Below are 18,761 nucleotides of genomic sequence, written 5' to 3'. Positions count from 1 at the left end.
GGACAGAAGACATGAAAAGGCATTTCTCCAAAGAAGACATACAAATAGCCAACAGACACATGAAAAAATGCTCCATATCACTCAGCATCAGGGAAATACAAATCAAAATCACAATGAGAGGTGCCTGGATGGCTCAGTCCTTAAGTGTCTGCCTTCAGCTCAGGTCATTATCCCAGGGTCCTGGGATTGAGTCCCGCATCGGGCTCCCTGCTCGGTGGAAAGCCTGTTTCTCCCTCTCCCACTCCCCCTGCTTGTGTTCCCTCTCTGGCTGTGTGTCTCTCTCTGTCAAATAAATAAAATCTTTAAACAACAACAACAACAAAACTACAATGAGATACCACCTCACACCAGTCAGAATGGCTAAAATTAGTCAGGAAATGACAGATGTTGGCGAGGATGTGGAGAAAGGGGAACCCTCCTACACTGTTGGTGGGAATGCAAGCTGGTGTAGCCACTCTGGAAAACAGTATGGAGGTTCCCCCAAAGTTGAAAATAGAACTACCCTATGACCCAGCAATTGCACTACTAGGTATTTACCCCAAAGATACAAATGCAGTGATCTGAAGGGGCACCCGTGCCCTAATGTTTATAGTAGCGATGTCCATAATAGCCAAACTATGGAAAGAGTACAGATGTCCATCAACAGACGAATGGATAAAGAAGATGTAGTCCATATATACAATGGAATATTACTCAGCCCTCAGAAAAGATGAAATCTTGCCATTTGCAATGACGTGGATGGAGCTAGAGGGTATTATGCTAAGCGGAATAAGTCAATCAGAGAAAGACAATGATCATACGATCTCATTCACATGTGGAATTTTTAAGAAACAAAACAGAGGAGCATAGAGGAAGGGAGGGAAAAATAAAATAAGATGAAATCAGAGAGGGAGACAAACCATAAGAGACTCTTAATCATAGGAAACAAACTGAGGGTTGCTGGAGGGGAGGTGGGAGGGGGATGGGGTAACTGGGTGATGGGCCTTAAGGCGGGCACGTGATGTGATGAGCACTGGGTATTATATGCAACTGATGAATCACTGACCTCTACCTCTGAAACTAATAATACACTATGTCGGTTAATTGAATTTAAATAAATAAAAAAAGGAATTGTCTGTTTCATTTAAATTGTTGAATTTATCAGTATAAAGTTATCCATAATGTCCCCTAGTTATCTTTTCAATATGGAATGTGAAGTGATGTCAATTCATTCCTGATATAGGTAATCTGCATCTTCTTTCTTCTATTACTGACTAGTCAGGATAGAAGTCTACCAATTTTATTGACATTTTCAAAGAGCCAGTATTTAGTTTCATTGACTTCCTTATTGTTTACTTTTTTATTTCCCAATTGATCTTTTCCTTACATTGAATTTAATTTCTCTTCATTTTTTTGGTTTCTTAAGGTGAAAGCTGAGCTCACTGGTTTGAGACTTTTCTTCTTCTCTAGTACAGGCATTTTAGCGCTATAAATTTCCCTCCAAGTCCTGCTTTAGCTGCATCCCAGAAATTCTTAATGAAATTCATTAAGTTTGAAACACTTTCTAATTTACCTTTTGATTTCTTTTTTGACTCGTGGATTTAGAAGTGTTTTATTTTGTGTCCAGATGATTTGGGGCTTTTCCAGAGTGCTTTCTGGTTCTGATTATTAATTTAAATTCATTGTCAGAGAACATACTCTGTATGCTTTGGGTCCTTTTAAACTGATTGACTCATTTTACGGTCCAGAAAGGGGCCTGTGTTAATAATTGTTATATGTGTACTTAAATGTGTTGTACGGTTGCTCCGTGGAATGTTCTAGAAGTGTTGATGAGATCAAGACTGCTGATAGTGCGAGCCTAGAATTTTACGTTATTGCTGATCTTCTATTAATTGTTGACAGAGAGGTGCTGATGACTCCGACTGTGATTGTAGATTTGTCTGCTGTTCCTTGCACTTCTATCAGCTTTTGCTTCATGTAGTTTGAAGTCCTTTATTCAGATTATGATGTCTTCTTTATAAACTGGCCCTTCATCATTATGAGATAACCCTCTTTACCCCCAGATTGTTTGCCTTGAACTCGGTTTTGTCTGACACTAGCACAGCCGCTGCAGCCTGGTTGCAATTACGTCAGCGTGGGGTGTCTAATTTCATCCTCACACTTTGTCTTTACACTTTGCTTCCTACAGGGTTTCTACAGCACCAAGGTATCTTCATATATTTATTAACTACAAAGGGAAAAATAATCATTTTACGGTGGAGAAGCATAGCAGAAACCACCCTACCTATGGGACCAAGGTTAATATCATCAGTAATAAGAAATGAGTGTCACTTAGCCCTTGATGCAGTGGACCGAGAAACACACGCCAGCACTTCTGGGCCATTCTTGCCAATAATGCATGATCTCACTCCAGTCGTGAGAGCTCCTCAAACACACCCGAATTGAAAGACATATTACAAGTGACTGATCAGTGCACTTCATAAAAGACAAGGAAGAAAAGACCACGTCGGTGTTACAGAGTGGAGCAGAGCGAGGAGAGAGCAGAGCTAACTGCAGTTGGGTCCCAGACAGACGAGGACACCATGGGGGGAGGACACGACGAGCACCAGGCCACAGCGTTTGCCGGCGGTGCCGTCCTGGCTGAGAGAACCCACACTCCGGGCTCGGGCTCGGGCTCCGGTCTGTCTTCCTCTGCTCTGCTCCCTTTTCCTCTCTCCCTGCCTTCTTGTGGATGCATTTTTGTGATCACGCCTTTTGTCCTGAGTTGGCCCCCAGCTGTGACTCTTTACGGTGTGATTTCGGTGGCTGCTTAGGGTGTCATGTCCAGCTGTGGCTGCTTACCACAGTGGTTCTTCAGGCCACGTTTGGCCACGGCCCGGGCAGCGGTGGACGTCCTCGTGTGTAGGGACCACACAACACCTGATTATTTCTGCTTTCAACAGCCGACTCTCTCTTTAGAGATTAAAATAATGCAAGCCTTGAATGCAAGCCTTGAAGCTGCAGGTACATCAGTGTGGGGCAAATCAAACAGATGCCTAAAGGGAGCCCCCTTAAAATATTAAGGAATATTTTAATATTCAAATCAAACAAATTAAATGGCGTGCTACCCCAAACCACAGTGCCGGTGCAGGAGAATCCATAGATATGAAGCAGAATGGGAGAGGCTAGACACGCCAAGCTTACGCTGTGTGGTTCTGCTTATGGAAAGTTCCGGAGGGCAGTGATGGGATGGGGCAGGAGGGGTTCCTGGGGCTGCATGTTCTGGATCTGGATCTGAGTGCTGGTTGCTCGCAGATCACATGCGAGATGTGCCCAGAAGACTTAAGGGTGTTCTGCCTCAACAACAGAAAAAAAGTAACGTGCCACACAGGTTTGCTGTTCTCGGGCGATTCTGCGTGGACGGATGGACGGACAGATCGATTCAGGTGCTCGTGGAAAGCTGTGTGGTAAAAGCCGTTTTCCCAATCGCATGGCCAGCCTCACAGGGGCCGCCGGCCACCGGCCAGGCCATGGCCACAGAGCCCTGTGAGAGTCTGGCTCTCCGTCCACTCCAGACCATGCGCCTGTGCTCTCAGAAACACCAGAAACCTTCCACTGCTCTCCTGGCCACGTGGTCTGCCCGCAGTAGCTGCCCTTCAGACCGTAATTGGGCTCAGGGCTGATTATCTCACCCATTTATCCACCCAGAATCCAGGCTTGCTGGCCCCAGGGATGCAAGACAGCTGCTCCGGCTGGTTAATTGCTTCCCCATCAGGAAGGTGGTTTTGCTAGGCAAGGTCCGAGAGCATCTTTCTGGGGACCAGCACAGAGGAGCTGAGCCTGCGGCGTCCACAGGGGCCAGGATGAAACCAGGCCAATGAATAAAACACCTCGGTGAGGCCAGCGCGCTGCCCTCCCCCAGGGAGACCGCCCCTCCTCGGGGTGTCTGGCTGTGTGCTCGCCTCTCTGCTGCCCCGCCCCGCCCTTTCTGGTGCACGGTCAGCCCTCTCTGCCCTGGCCTCCACACCGGCCCCAGGGGGGCCCAGCTCCGGCCCTGGCCCAGCCATGGGGACCCCCAGACAGAAGCCGGGGCCTGGCAGGCACTGTTGGAAATAGCTGGCTCCCAGGGGGGACTGGAGCAACACAGAGGGAGAGGACAGAGGGCAGCTGATGGCGAGCCCGAGAAGGGGGCTCCGCGGGCTCTCCCAGAGCCTCACCGGCTGACGGATTGCCACGTTCTGTCTGCTTGGTCTGTCTTTTCCAAGAACCGACTTTTTAAGGTATCTATCCTGCTGACTTTTATTTTCCCTCCTCCATAAACCCTGACTTCTTTGGGCCCTGCATTTATGTTGTAGCCTTTTCTTGAGCTTCTTCAGTTATAACCTCAGATAATTCACTCTCAGTCTTTGATTTTCGAAATAGCACATCTAAGGTTATAGAAGTTTCTCTTGAGACTCTTCAGCCGCATCCCACAGGTTGTGACATGAACCCCCTCACTGCCTTGCATTGGTTTGCTCCCCACTAAAGGGGCAGGTCGCAGGCAGGGAGGCGGCGGGTACAGTGGCCACCCTGGGCTTTCCCTGGACAATGCCCAGCTCACGGTGCTTGCTTTCCTTCCCGGAGCAGCTGGGGGTGGCCCTGGGACCGAGTGCTGGCCAGAGTCTCAAGGACAGCGTCTGCTCTCCTGACAGGCTCTGCCTTCCTCATTAGTGCTCTTGCCCGGGACGCAGGACCAAAGCCCCTCCAGGGAGGACGGAGGGCAGAGGGGGCTGCATCACCCAGCAGTGCCCTGCCCTGGACACCACCTCCTGTCCATCCGAGCTGGTCAGGGACCGGTCACTCATCGTCCCAAGCACAGCCTCCTGGAACCACTAGATGTAGTTTCTGTCCCTTCTGGTGTATGTCCTTGTTCTAAAGTTACTGTTGTTTTGTTTTGTTTTGTTTTGTTTTTAGATTTTATTTATTTAGAGAGACAGCAGGAGTGGGAAGAGGGGCAGAGGGAGAGGGAGAAGCAGGCTCCCCCCTGAGCAGGAAGCGACATGATGCGGGGCTCCATCCCAGGACCCCGAAATCACGACCTGAGCTGAAGGCAGACATTTAACCAACTGAGCCGCCCGGCGCCCCTCTAACGCTACTGTTCTAATGCTCTGGCCGGAGAGTGTGGCTCCGTCCTGGGGCCGCCTTCGCAAAGCTGTTGCGATCTCTCCTCGATGGTGTGACACACGCTTGGTTTTTGTGAATGTCTTGTGTGTCTCCTCCGGCCTCCGGTTCCTGCTGTTGGGGTGGGTGCAGAATCATATACAGACACATGCATGAGCAATGTATGTTTATGTATGTGCTATGTCTGTATGCGTATGTTACACATAAGTTAATACACGGACATACATATTTCACATTATATATATAAATACATTGTACATCACTTATGTACATGCGTCCATGGGTCCTGCTAGAACTCTTCCCACACCTTTCTCTTTGAGAGCCTTTGCCCAGCGCGACTTCCCCACGTTGTTAGCTATCAGACGTCTCTTTGTCTTAGGTGACATAGAAAAATACATGGGAAATAAGACAAACGAGTTGCATTATTTTTTATCCCCACACGAAAATCACGATGTGTAGTCCCATAATTACTGCTGTACCTTGAGTTCCCCACCATTTTATTTCCTAGTAACCATCCTCTGCGGATTATTGTGCATCCCCTGATCTCGTCGCTCCCACTTAATTCCTCTGGGGGTGTACGGTTCTTCCCCTGCCTCTGCCCCACCCGTGGCCACTAGCCCCACAACCGTTCTGCGGCCCTGCATCGGTGAGCTGTGCTGTCCACGCGGCCCTGCTGTGGGCAGCATCTCCTTCCTCCTTCCGAGTGAGAAGGGACCTAGGCGCTGGGATCGCCCTCATGTCTCGTCCGCCTGCTTCCAGGCAACCGACCCCACTGGCACCTCGATCTCGGACCTCCAGCCTCCAGGACTGGAAAGAAACGTCTGCTGCCTGAGCCGCCCCGTCTGGACTTTTGTTACGGAAGCCGAGCTAAGTCAGTGTTTGCTTTTCTGAAATTCATCTTAGAGAAATTCTTTCAGAAAGGATGTGTGAGTAACACATTTTTTTTTTTTTTGAGTCCTTACAATTCCAAAATGTCTTTATTTGGTGCTGCCAGTTGATTGCTAGTTTGGCTAAGTATATGAGTCTAGATAAAAAACCCAGGCCCCCCACCTGCATAGGGGGAGCCATGGAAAGGGCTCGAGATGGAGGAGTCCCAGCCTGGGTGCTGGGGGCCGATGCTGGGGGCCGCATCCCATAGAATAAAGTGTAGGGAGAGGGGCAGGGGTGGATCGGAGAGGACATGGTGAGTTTGGGCCTCAGGGACCTGCAGAATGTCCACGGGGAGGAACCCGTAGGAAATGGCCACAAGAGACAGCCTCGGGCCACAGGTGGCTTGGCCATGGATTGGAAGAGGTTTCAGTGGCCCAGACAGAGCCCCCTGAACTTGATGTGTAGGAAGCACGGAAGACGCTGGGCAGGCTGGTTTGGGCAGCACATTTAATGTTGGGTTTTACAATATTCCCAGCCCGGATGACTCCTGGTGGTTTATGCTGATGGTTTGTGAGCCACTGACACAGAGCGGGGTGTCTCCCCCGCCATCTATGCCCACCGCTTGCCCCTCCCTGGGCTCACAGGGAGGAGGGAGGGAGTGCCATGCCTGGAGAGCCCCCCCAAGGCCCCAGGGTAGCCCATAGGCAGACACCCTTGGATCTTCAGGTAAGGTGTGTGCTTGCATGGCCCCCTTCCCTCACGCACGGGCTCAGCCCTGACCACCCAGGGCAGTGAAGTGAGGGGCCTGGTGCCCCAGCCCAGAACAGGTGAGGGTCCGAGTAAAGTCGCAGTGGACACCGTCTCCGGGACGTAGGCCCGAGGAGAAGGCCACGGGGGAGCCCTGACTACCCAGGAAACACCCGCCTTGGGCCAATGCACGTCTGGTCGTGGACGAGCTGCTCACGATGTGACAGGAGGGAATCTGGCTGAGGACCGAGGCTGCAGGGACAAGGGTGGTTGGCAGGGTCCCAGGGGCCATGTCAACCCTGAGGAATGGCCGAGTGACCAGAGCCAGATGTCCCCTGCCTTGGCTCTCCCCTTGGGGCACCCTGATGCCCTCCAACTCACAGGCTCATCTGGTCGGCGACTCGAGGTGGCTATGAGAGGTGGCAGATGCCCACAGCACACCACGCGGTGCCCCAGCAGCAGCCCCTGGCCACCCGAGGACCAGGGCGGCATGTGGCTCAGGCAGCCCGAGCCTCCACAGGGACCTCGCACCCCCCAACCTGTGTGCGGGGCAGCCCAAGCCTCCACAGGGACCGCGGGCGGGCTAGCCTCACCTGCCCCTGGCAACAGGGCCCGGCCGGAGTCCACGGGTCAATAGAAAGCCCCAAACAGAGTGGCCACCTTCTGGAGGATGGTCTTGTGGTTGGCATACAGCGGGATGCGCTTGTCCACGACCTGCCACTGGACAGACATCCCGGGGTCACAGGTGTGCAGGTGCTGCAAAGGACAAACGGAGATCCTGACTCCCCCCTGAGCCGGCACAGGCACCCCCAAAACTTCAGCTGCAGAAGGGCCGCGAGGACGCCACAGCCCTGGTCCCTGCTACAGGCCCGGCCTATGGCTGGCTCACTGTGCCCTTCTAGCAAAGGGGAGTGAGAACGGCTACTTTAGACATGACTCAGAGAATCCTGCCCAGCCCCGAAAATCCTTCGTGAGAACAGACCAGGTGGCCTTATTCTCAGGTGTTTGTCCTGCAAACCCAGCCCCAGGTCTGCTCCCTAGGCCTCGGTGGTCCCAGCTCTAGACTGATCTAAGTATGGGGGATGCTATCCCCGTGAAGACACGTGAATCCTGCAACTCTGACTCGGCTCTGGCCTCTCCTGGTGCCTCTTGGAGCCCCCTACTCTCTGCAGCCCCCACCCTCTGGTCTTAGCCAGCTCTGGCCACCTGGGAACCCGGGCAGACCCGTCCCGGAGGCCTGGAGGTCCCCCCAGAGCATGCCCGCCCCACGTCTCCCCCTCCTGGGAGTCTGTGGCCGAAGCCCCATACAGAGTTCAGCCTCTTCAGGTCCATGTCGCTCTGGTCTGGGAAGTGGATGCTGATGGCCACCGTCTCAATCCAGGCGTTGTCCGTGTTCCTTGGGTCGTCCACGTACCCCTTGTACACCTGGGGGGCAGCGCGGGGGTAAGCTGGTCTGCCCAGTGGAGCACTGAGCCCCGCCCCGGCGCGCTTCCAGAGGGAGGGGCCCCACGCGAGCCCTTTGCTCCCTCCAGGCCCTGGGACGCCCTGGGCACAGCTGTCCGCTGCCCCAGGCCCTGCCCCCGTCTCCCTGCCCGGTGCATCTTGCTCCCCAACACGGCCCCAGCTTCCTCACTCAGCTCCCTCCCGGGCTCTGGCCCGACATCCTGACCCTCCTCACTGTTCTTGGAAGGACTGAAACAGGATGGCGGACCTCAAAAACATGACGCTAAGTGACAGAAGCAGATGCCAAAGGCCGCACGCCATGTGATTCCACTAGCAGTGGGGGTCCTGTGGGGGCCGACGGGTGCCTGCAGGGGCGGGGGCGGGGGCGGCAGCGAGCGCTGCTGGGTGGGACGGGCACTTGGGCTGATGGGAATGTCCTGGACAGGTGGGCTGATGGTCGCACCCATGGCCAGGGCACTCAAGGCCACTGACCTGCTCACTTTGAAACGGTTAATTTTATGGTACATGGATTTCAATAAATAAACTACTTAATTTTTCTCACAAAGTACAGAAGAGAGATGGCGGTGTCACCCCCAGCCCTGCCCGGGACGGCCCTCGTGAAAGGACTGGCTCTGTAGGTCAAAACTCTGAACAGCAGCTCCTGCCTGTTTTGCCCCGAGTGGGGCCAGAAACAGGGCCGGGAACAACTCAGATGTCCACTGAGGACGCTCGGCAAATCATGGCGCAGAGCCTCCCAGGGCCATGGAAAAGGGCAGGTGAATTTTTAAATCAGGGCTTAAAAATATGACTATTGCGAATTAAGTGAAAAAGGTTATGGAGAAATGTGTGCCATGTGGCCCCACTTCTGTCAAGCGTGTGTGGTGTTCACGCACAGAGGTCACGGGCTCCGGAGCCCCGCGTGGGCCTGCACAGAGGTCAACAGAGAGCCTGGAGCGGAGCTCTCCGGGCGGCCCCATGGGCGAGAGTGAACGTGGGTGTGTGACGGCAAATGCGGACTGCTTTCGGAATGACGAATACATTCGATGAAGAATACAGGCCTGACCAAGCTGCACGGGCCAGGGCCTGGGGAGCCGGCGGCTGGCGTCCCAGCGCCCCTCTGCCCAGGGAGACACAGACCCTGTGGTCCCCATGTGCCCGGGTGTGCTCAGGGCAAGAGTGAGTGTGGGAGGGAGGCACCCAGCCCCTTGATTTAGAGAGAATGGGGACAGAGAGGGAAAGCAGGTGCCCAAGGCCCAGAGCCACGGCCTGCCACCCCTCCTGCTCCCAGGTCCTTCCTTCAGGAGCTGCGGGGTGTGGGTTGGGAGCAGGGTCCCCAGCGTCCCATCCTCTGCTCACCCTGCAGCCCTCACCAGCAGCACGCTGTGGGGGACCGGGACACACAGACGGGACTGAAGCAGGACGGCCCCCTTACCTCGGTGCCCTGAATCAGCAAGTTCTGGAAGGAAGACCAGAACTCTCTGCGGAGGACCTGCTTCAGCTTCCGGGGCAGTATCTCTCCTGGTTCGCGAGAGCCCTAGGCAGAGAGGAGGCAGAGGCAGGTCTGCGAGGCTGTGCAGAGACCCACCTCCCCTGGCCACCAGCCCAGCGCGGGCAGCCGGCCAGCCCCGCGGAGGCGCAGGCGGACGAGGGTCTGGCAGCTTGGCTGTCTCGGGGCTGCAGCGATACTGCCCAGAGCCCGCTGCCCACGTCAGCCTGGGATGGAGCAGGGCTGAGTCGGGCCAAAGGCTCAACCTCGGTGGGGTGCAACGGGCACTGGGGCCTCTCTCTGGCACCCATAAGGAAACCAGTGCCCTGCCCCCCACCTGCCCACCAGCAGGAGGGCATGTTTTCATTGTTGGCATCCCTCAGATGCCATCTCCCACCTCCGCTCCCCCAGGCTGGGCTCCCGGCCATTCCCAACGCCCCCTGCCCCGGGGACCCGGATTCTGAGCCTGCAGCGCCCGGCCCTCGACCGTCTAAGAGACCCTGTTTGTTACTGAAGTCCCTCCAAGTCCCTATCACAGCCATCCTGCTTTGGCCCTTGAGACGCGCCTGCCCCTCGAAAGATGCAAGTGCCAGAGACCCATTCAGGCAGGCCACTGGGGGGTCTGCAGGCACAGTGCCCAGGGGGTCTGCAGGCATGCTGCTCGGAAGATGCCAGTTGGTAGGAACCACATTGGGGCTGGGCCAGTGTCCTGACCGGAGAGATCAAAGTGCCCAAGAGGGAGGCTGAATCGTGTTAGAGAAGCCCCAGGGCGAGAGGGGCCGGCCGTAAGCCAACCCCCCGTTCAGCATGGTGCTCCTTCAGCTGGGGATACAGGAGTCCTGGCTGCAGGGGCCAGAGCTGCCCAGCGCCCCGGACTCCTTGTTGCAGCCCCGGGACCTGGCCATCCCCAGCCGAGCAGCCACTGGGCCATGGGCAGGTGCCGAGCTGGGGTAGATCACGGACGTCCCGGGAACAGGCTCAGAGGAGAGGCCCCCCGAACAGGGCCACATCCCAGACACTGTGCACCAGCTCAGAGCCTGTCGGGGGACCTGGTCCTCCTGCCAGGACCCCAGAACAAGGATGGGGGCTGGGGAAGGCAGACTGATCTGGGAGTAAAACCCAAGAGGTTCAGCCCAGGGCCTCCTGCACCCCAATCAGGTTTGTCCCTACAAGGCCTTGGGGTGCACTCCGGCCTTCAGCCCTACAAGCATCTGCCACTCCCTGCCTCCCCACAGCTCTGCACGCTGACTGTCCTCAGAGCTCATCTCAGCGCTGCACAGAGGTAGGTGCCCGCCCGGGACACCTGCATGAGGAGCCGTGTGTGCCCCTGAGGCCACGAGCTCCACAGGAGGCCCAGCTGGGCTCTGACACAGCCCCAGCCCTGAGCCTGGTGCTCAGACACAGCGGGTATCAGTCAGACTCCACACACCAGAGTCTTTGAACCTGTTTTCACAACTGCAGGAGAAGCAAACAGGAGCGGGGTTCCTCCTACAAAGCCCAGTACAAGTCTGTCCTTCAGGACCAGGGACAGAGTCCAGAGCAGGCGGGTGGCAGGGGGTGGGGGTGGCGGGTGACTGCAGTGGGGCAGGTGCTGGGCCGGTGGGTGGGACGGACGGGTGGGCAGCTCCCACTGGCTCACCCCTGGCAGGGCCCAGGATTCCGAGAGCAGGTGCTTCACGACCAGCACCTCCAGCATTTTCTTTATGCTCTTCCTGCAGATGGCGCCATCCTGGTTCCGCCTCCACCTGCAGAAGGGGCCGTTCACGGGGGTCCTCTGACAGGAGGGCTCCCCACCTCTGCCCCCCTGCCCTCCCGGGGGCCGACCCTGTCTCCTTCCCCAGCAGCGGCCCCAGGGGAAGAACCGGGCTAGCGGCCATTAGGGGGTGTCTTCCCCACTTCACTACTGCTGGGAGGACCAGCATGGGCCGGCTTCTCAGGCAAATCATTTTCTATCGAAAGCCTCAAAGAGGCACACGCCCTGGCCCCCGCTGACCCACTGCTCACTCTTTGGAAATGCTGGGTGGGATTACACGTATTTTCGTTTTGTCTGCGGTCCTGGGCTTTGGCCGTGGCTTCGCCCCTCTCCCAGAGGCAAGCCAGGAAAGGGGGACCCAAAGGGAAACAAGGGCAGCCCAGGGTGTGGGGACGGGCCTGGGTTTCTCCCAGGGGGTACGGACACTCCCGCCCCATGTCTCGGGTGTGCCCGAGGGTCAGCGGATGGAATGGACCTGAGGAGGGGCCCGTGGGTGACTGGGTGGCCTCATCGGTGGCGTACTCACCGGGTGATCACAGGCTGCAGTGTGTGGTTGGGTCCCAAACAACCAAGGCTTCCCCGCCCACGCAGTCCTGTGCGGCCCATGGGGTTCCTGGGGTGGACAGGGGTCCGCTTAGATTGCCGCTTGCCTCTGGGAGGACCAGGCCGGGGCAGTGGGCAGGGGCCCCTCAGGGGGAGCACGCCGGCTCCCCCCGGACCTTCTGCGGCCCAGGATCTTCAGGGCACAGACAGCTCACCTCAGTGGGATGCTGGGAAAGAGCCAGCGTGTGGAGGCGCTGATGGGACCCCAGATCCACCAGCCCAGCCAACTCCAACTCCCCACCTAGGACTGTCCCGCTGGGGACACATGTTGTCCCTGAGGGCCTCCGAGGGATGAGGCAGGAGTTTCAGGGCACCTTGGAGTTGGTTGGAAAAGCAACATCCGGCCCCACTGCGGACGCAGCAGTGTTGGGGTGGACACCGCGCCCCCCAGAGCGCATGTGCCTAGCTCATCGCGCATACGACACACGTCCGCACCCGAAGGCCTCACACACGCGGGTCCCTCTGTGACATGCCAACCTGCTGTCTCCCCGTGCCACGGCCCCACGTGGCCTCCTGTCTCGGCAGTGGGGGCCCGTCTCCCACCACCTCCGGACACCGTGGCCCACTCTTGTTCCAGGACATTCCTGAAAGCCCTGCCCCTGGCAGCTCTCTCAAGCGGCCCCAGGGCCCGTCCGCTCCAGGGGCTCACGGTGTCCCAGCAACTGTTGTCCCTAATTCTGACGGCCCCTTTCTCATCCTCCAGCCCCTGGAGCTGCCTCCTCCCCAGCGACTCCGCCCAGAGGAGGCTCCTTCAACTCCAGACCCCCAGGCTGACACACAGAGGTGATCCCCAAGGACTGCCAGGCATGATGTCACCGGTCACTCAACAGCTGGACTCAGACATACAGAGTGCCCGTCCCCGCACAGAACAGACGCTGGGAAACACGTTGATGCCCTGACGGGACCCCACTGCCCCTCAACGGCTCCCCTGCGGCCAGAACCCTCGCGGGGGAAGTCTGCTCTTTCTCAGAAATCCATGGAGATGGCGGGACGGTCAGCCCCATTTTAAGGGGAAGAATGGAAGTCCCCGAGGTTACTCAGGGCTGAAGGCAAAGCACCCAAGGCCAGTGGGGTGAGTCCCAGGAGGGGCAGGGAGGGGGGCCTCGTCGAGGTACCAAGGAAACGTTTTATGTCAATGTGTCTTTTCTTCTGTGTTTTGTTCATTTTTACCAGAAAAATGGCTAGTTTGCCAAGACAGGACAGCTGAGCCCAGAAGCAAGCCTCCAAAGGCCCCCACAGGGTCAGGGTGATGCGGGATGGCGGGCGGCCGCACTCACAGAGGGAGCCCATCCTGAACCGCGTAGAGCCCGTGGAAGCTCCGCCGGTCTATGGGCCCATCCACGGCGTTGTAGCTGATGCCAGCCAAGGCTTCCAGGGCGCTGGGAGCAAGTGGAGAGTCACGTCCCCGGTAAGAGAGGGTGGTGCCCTGGGCTGGGCCGTCAGAGAGCCTGCGACTGCAGATGCCCACAGCCACGCGCCTCCCAGCACATCCCAGTCCTTGGGGAGAGCGGGCACCCCGTCCAGGCAGGAAGCAGACCCTCGCCCTGAGCCGGCGCTGGCGGTCACCCGGGAGTGCCTGGCGGGTCCCTCGTCCACCCTCCTGCCGGGGGCAGGGATGCACACACTCACTTTCCCACGGGGTCCACCGAGGCCTTGTCCTTCCTGTCGTCCGTGTAAAAGGGTGGGTCATAGATGAGAAACTCCGTCTGCACAAACACGGCGGTTCTCCCCTCAGACGGTTACCCCAGACTACAGCTAGGGCACCCAGGATGACCAACGGCGGCTCCTCCTCGTCAAAGTGCTCATAGCCAAGGACCCCGAGACCCTCCCCAAAGTGCACATGGTAGCTCTGAGCTCAGGCAGGCCTGTGGGGTGCACCCTCCACTGGGGACCCAGCCGAGGGGGCAGCAACGGCACTGCTGGTCTAGGGGAGCCCCCAGGCTGGGGTGGGGGTCCAGGCTGGACTGCAGGAGTGAGGAAGACTCCAGCTGGCAGGGGATGGGGAGAAGGAATGGAAGCCACAGCCTGGAAGGTTCTGGAAAGGCCAGAGAGAAAGCCCGTGGGGGCAGGGAGGGCACGCAAAGGCCGTCAGCCCTTCCTCTCCCTTCGATGCTTTCCCTCAGCTGGTGCTCACAAAAGGGGCACTGACCACCTCGGGATGCTGGGGTCCAGGACCAGCGAGGTGGCCAGAGGTGGTGGGACAGTCTGCTCCCCGTGTGGGTCAGATCCCAGCTCCACCACCCCTAGCTGTGTGTACCAACGGGACTCCGTCTCCTCCTGTGTCCAACACGTCCCTGGGGGGCTGCAGCCGGTGAGTGCACCTGGGGCCCGGCTGTGTCGGAGGGCTCGGGGCAGGACTGCTGCCCCAGAACCCGGGCGCCTCCGGCCAAGGCTGGCACTCACCTCCCAGGGCACCTTCTCGTTGGGCACGGGGAAACGCGTGACGTGGGAGTTGGGGTAGAGGAGGTGCCGGGCGTTCACGTGGTGGGTGTCGCCCACATCTTCTGCCTTCTGCCTGCCGTCCAGCTCATGGTCCTGCCCCTCTGAGGTCGTCTCGGGTGCTGGAACAGCCACAAGGAGCGGTGGGCAAAGCCGGACCCCGGCTCAGGCACCTGCCCACAGGACAGGGGCGTCCTCTATGGCCCTTTACCCAAAACTGAGCCTTCTCCACCTCCCTGAGCCCAGAGTGAACACCACCAGCCCTGAAGGGGGCCCCAGCCCAGGGCCCCAGGACCATGGCTCTGGGAGGACCGAGATCTGGGGTCAGGGAGTGTGCCCCCAGCCAGCACCTGCCTCCTTGTGTGGCTGCCCCAGAGCCCGTCCAGTTAAGGAGGGCCAACAATGCCCCAGGAGGGCTAGTCATGCTCACTTCCTGGCTGGCCGCAAACTTGGAAATGCAGACTTTGCTTTCTGTCCCCCAGCACCTTCTGGAGCTGCCCCTCCTTTGTGTCATGATGCACAAGAGGAGGTCAGGGACGTGGACCAGGCCTCTTCTCAAAGTCCCCCACCTGGTCATGTGGGGGGCTCGGCTGTGCAGGGCCCCTGCTTCTCTGGGACAGGCTATGCTCCCACTGGGCGCTCGGTGCTCAGGAAGAGTTCAGTCAGCCCATCCCCAGGCCTAGGGGGAGCCCTGCCTGCTGCCTCTCCTCCCCATGGACCCCCAGATTCAAAAGAACACAGGCCAGTAGAGACCAGCCGCGGTCACAGCCTCCACTCACCCAGGGTGGGGAGGCCCTCCTCTGAGCCAAAGCCACCGTCCCTCAGCGCCTTCATGATCCAGTGCAATGCTCTGGTCGTCTGGGCCACCTGAAAGGCACATCCCAAATAAGGTATGGTCAGCACCTGCCCCCGTACAGCACAGCCACCCCTCCACTGAAACCACAGGGCACCGCTGGTAGCGCCCATCCTGCTGCATCCAAGCCCGCCCTGCTTCCCTCGGTCACCAGCAGTGCCCACCAGAGAGACACAATGGCCACTGGAACTGGACACACCAGAGGCCACTGGACCATGCTGAAGCCCCAGAAGACAGCTCTGAGCCACAGGGAGAAGGTGGGGCACCACAACCCACGGAGTTTCCCATGGCTCCTGCTCCTCCCAGAGAAAAGAAGCTTCTAGAAACCAAACATACTCAACTGCAGGCAATGGCAGGAGCCACGTGACGAATAGGGGCTAGGAGGACGCCGCTCGGCAGCACCCGTGTTAGAGGGTGTCAGCAAGGCGAGGCCCCACAGGGCAGGAGGCAGTTAGGGCAGACCCCCACATGCAGTGGTCCCTGCGCAGGGGCTGGCTGATGGCGGAGCCCCTGCCAGCCCAGTGGCCAGGTGGCTTGCCCCCACCTGACACAGCAGAGCTGAGAAGAGACAAAACTCCAGTGCCAGCCTGGAGGGCTCAAGCGCTGCCTGCTGGGAGGCTGCTGTGGGCAGCAGGGGCTCTCATAAGAAAGCACAAGTCCTCTGTGCCCCCAGCAAGAGGGGCACAGAAGGGCAGGGACCCAACCTCCACCCTGCCTCCCCCTCCTTATCCTGGAGGCTGGAGGCCTCCCTGACCCGCCAGCCCCCACATCTGCCTTCATTGCTGTGCTTATTAAACCACACTGTGACAATGGACATTTATGTCTGTGCCACCCACACTGGAAACCTCTGAGGGGGAGACAATTCCTGTTCACCTGGACATTCCTCAGGACAGCCCTGGATATGGCACAGAGGAGGAGCAAAGGAAACATGAAATGAAGGATGGATAGATGGATGGATGGATGGATGGATGGATGGATGATGGAAGGAAGGAAGGATGGATGGATGGATGACAGATGGAAGGAAGGATGGATGGATGGATGGGGGATGGATGGAAGGAAGGATAGACAGATGGATGAATGGAAGGAAGGATGTATGTATGGATGGATGGAAGGAAGGATGGATGGATGGATGACAGATGGAAGGAAGGATGGATGGATGGATGGGGGATGGATGGATGGATGGATGGATGGGGGATGGATGGAAGGAAGGATGGATGGAAAGAAGTATAGACAGATGGATGAATGGAAGGAAGGATGTATGTATGTATGTATGGATGGATGGATGGATGGATGGGGGATGGATGGATGGGGGATGGATGGATGGATGGATGGAAGGAAGGATGGATGGACAAACGGATGGATGGAAGGAAGGACAGATGGATGGAAGAATGGAAGGAAGGAAGGACAGAGGGGTGGATGGAAGAATGGATGGATGGAAATGGATGGATGGAAGGAAGGATAATGGACGGATGTATGGAAGGATAGATGGATAAATGGATGAACGAATAAATGAACGAATAGATGGACGGGTGGGTGAATGAACGTTCAGGGACCTGAGCCCAGCTAGCCTGCAAGGCTGCTCAGCGCTGCCGGTCTCAGGCCCAGGGCTTGGAGCCCAGTGGATGTGGCCCAACTGGTGGAGGAGCATCAACGTTCACTGATGGGGGATGAGTGGGGCAGGGGCTGTTCACCTAATGCCAACTGCCTATTGACAGCGTCCTTTTCCCTCTTACAAAAGAACAAGCTCCCTGCGTGCAGAAGCATCCAAACCCTGACCCCACAATCCAACCACCGGGGGCTGGTCTGAGATGTCCACACGCTGCTTTCTGATGTTGCTCTCGACATTCAAGTGCATCCCCTGTGACCCTCCCTCCCAGCATCCCCAGGCGCCTGGGAAAGCAGGCCAGGGCGTCTGTAATTCCCACAGCGTCTGGACGTAGAGTCCTGCAGAGGGGTCATCTCAGAGGACAGCTCTGAGGAGACCAGAGAAGGGGACCAGAGCAGCTCCCTCAGACCAGCCCCTGGTATAGACACCTCCCAGTGCAGTGGAGTCGAGCTCAGTGGGGAAGTGTTCGACAGAATTTTCTGGAAGACAAAGAAGGCGCTTCTTCCGGTTGGGAACGGTTGTCCCAACATTCCCCAAGTCCTTCTCAGGGTCATTTCCCCAGCATGCTCCTTCTCAAAGAGTGGTGCCCAGGCCTGTCGGATGCATGACCCAGAAAAGGAGGGCCCGGCCCGGCACCTACCTGCTCCTCCAGGGAGGACAGTCTCTGCTCCATGGAGCCAGACCGCTTCAGACTTTCCATCTCCAGCAGGTCCACCACAGTGTTGACCCTGGAAGAACACACAGCTGAGCCCAGGCCAGGCTCGAGGGCCCGGATGTTGAGGAAACATGGCACTAGGCTGCAGGGGGAGGTCCCTGCCAGATCCAGCAGCCTGGCCCCTCCTGCCCTTAACTTCAGGCCTCTTCCCCTCTATCTGAAAGTATTTATAACATACATTTCTATGCAGAATGAGCACTGCCTCCTGCCCTGAAGGGGAAGATCTGGTAGCAAGTGCATTGCCCCCCACCTCACACAGCCATTCTGACTCCTGTAGGGGCCTCCCTGGGGGAGAGAGACCCAAGTATGCGAGATGCTCCTCGCCTTGATTGGCCCGCGGGCTGCCAGAAGGCGAAGCACAAAGCTCCGAGCCGCTTCTGGGCCGCACTGGGCGGGGGGAGGGGCAGCACTGCTGCTCGGGTGACGTCTGTCTGGTTTGGTCCTATTTTGCTACAACATGGGAGTTTCAGCAGCTCTGGTCTGCCGCGTTTACAGTAAGTAATTCCAGACGTCATCCAGACTCTCCCGTCTGCCTGTGCGTAGGGTGCCCAGTCCCACCTGCAGGGGACGCTCTCCTGTAAGAGACCTGGCCCCCACTTCAGGGACCGGTGGGCGCGGAGGTGGGCCCGTGGCCCACTGTGAATGGTTCTCTAGGGAACGGGGAGGGACGTGCCTCACTGAGGCCCAGGCGTTTACTATTCCTCTCACTATGTGTCCCCTAATCCCACAAAAGCCACAAAACCGCTTCCTGCCACGGACCCCATCCAGCCTGTGAATATGCTGCGTGGGTACTGAGTGTCTTTGGGCCCTTATGACTCTTGTCAGCACGACAAGCTTGTCAGAGACCCCACCTCATCAACAGACCCCTTCCCCACTTTGTGGCTCAGCCACAGGGCTGTGGGGCCGCGGTGCGCCTCCCGGGGCCTCGGATCCCTCCCCCGACCCAGGGAGGGAAGGTGGCCGGTGCAGGGTAGCATCGTCCCCTGTGCTCCAGCCAGGACGTGCTCCTGCCTTACACGTGTGCTCCCTCCCGTGCCATGCCAGGCGATGGCTGTCATCACGGCTCCGTTCACCGAGGAGCCCAGAGACGCACAGCAAGGCAGGTGCACGGCTCTAAGGAGAGGTGTG

General features: G+C 57.7%; 1 protein-coding gene and 1 non-coding gene across 15 annotated transcripts in view; both read right to left on the bottom strand.

The window, feature by feature from the left end:
• Positions 1-4,918: 4,918 nt before the first annotated feature.
• The window catches only part of TRPM2 (transient receptor potential cation channel subfamily M member 2), a 58,897-nt gene continuing 45,054 nt past the window's right edge, over positions 4,919-18,761 (bottom strand). For 10 of the 14 annotated variants that reach the window (XM_073887064.1, XM_073887073.1, XM_073887065.1 and 7 more), the window contains 10 exons: positions 17,559-17,646; positions 15,239-15,326; positions 14,424-14,581; positions 13,650-13,726; positions 13,298-13,399; positions 11,944-12,030; positions 11,304-11,409; positions 9,611-9,712; positions 8,044-8,160; positions 6,479-7,491 (listed from right to left, as the gene is read on the bottom strand). In XM_073887064.1, the coding sequence (XP_073743165.1) occupies positions 7,366-7,491; positions 8,044-8,160; positions 9,611-9,712; positions 11,304-11,409; positions 11,944-12,030; positions 13,298-13,399; positions 13,650-13,726; positions 14,424-14,581; positions 15,239-15,326; positions 17,559-17,646 (1,051 nt within the window). In that variant the 3' untranslated portion in view covers positions 6,479-7,365. Of the gene's footprint in view, positions 5,233-5,261; positions 5,493-6,478; positions 7,492-8,043; positions 8,161-9,610; positions 9,713-11,303; positions 11,410-11,943; positions 12,031-13,297; positions 13,400-13,649; positions 13,727-14,423; positions 14,582-15,238; positions 15,327-17,558; positions 17,647-18,761 lie in introns of those variants that run through there. The other 4 variants (XM_073887072.1, XM_025863568.2, XM_073887070.1 and 1 more) reach the window with 4 other exon arrangements.
• On the bottom strand, positions 11,254-11,350 carry LOC112816831 (Z6 small nucleolar RNA). The gene has a single exon (XR_003206246.1). It is a non-coding gene; the product is annotated as a Z6 small nucleolar RNA (small nucleolar RNA).

The sequence above is a fragment of the Callorhinus ursinus genome, unplaced genomic scaffold (genome assembly GCF_003265705.2).
Source record: "Callorhinus ursinus isolate GAN/ISIS: 27379988/994484 unplaced genomic scaffold, GSC_fseal_2.0 scaffold75, whole genome shotgun sequence".
NCBI lineage: Eukaryota > Metazoa > Chordata > Mammalia > Carnivora > Otariidae > Callorhinus > Callorhinus ursinus.
This window is presented reverse-complemented; position numbering and strand designations above follow the sequence as displayed.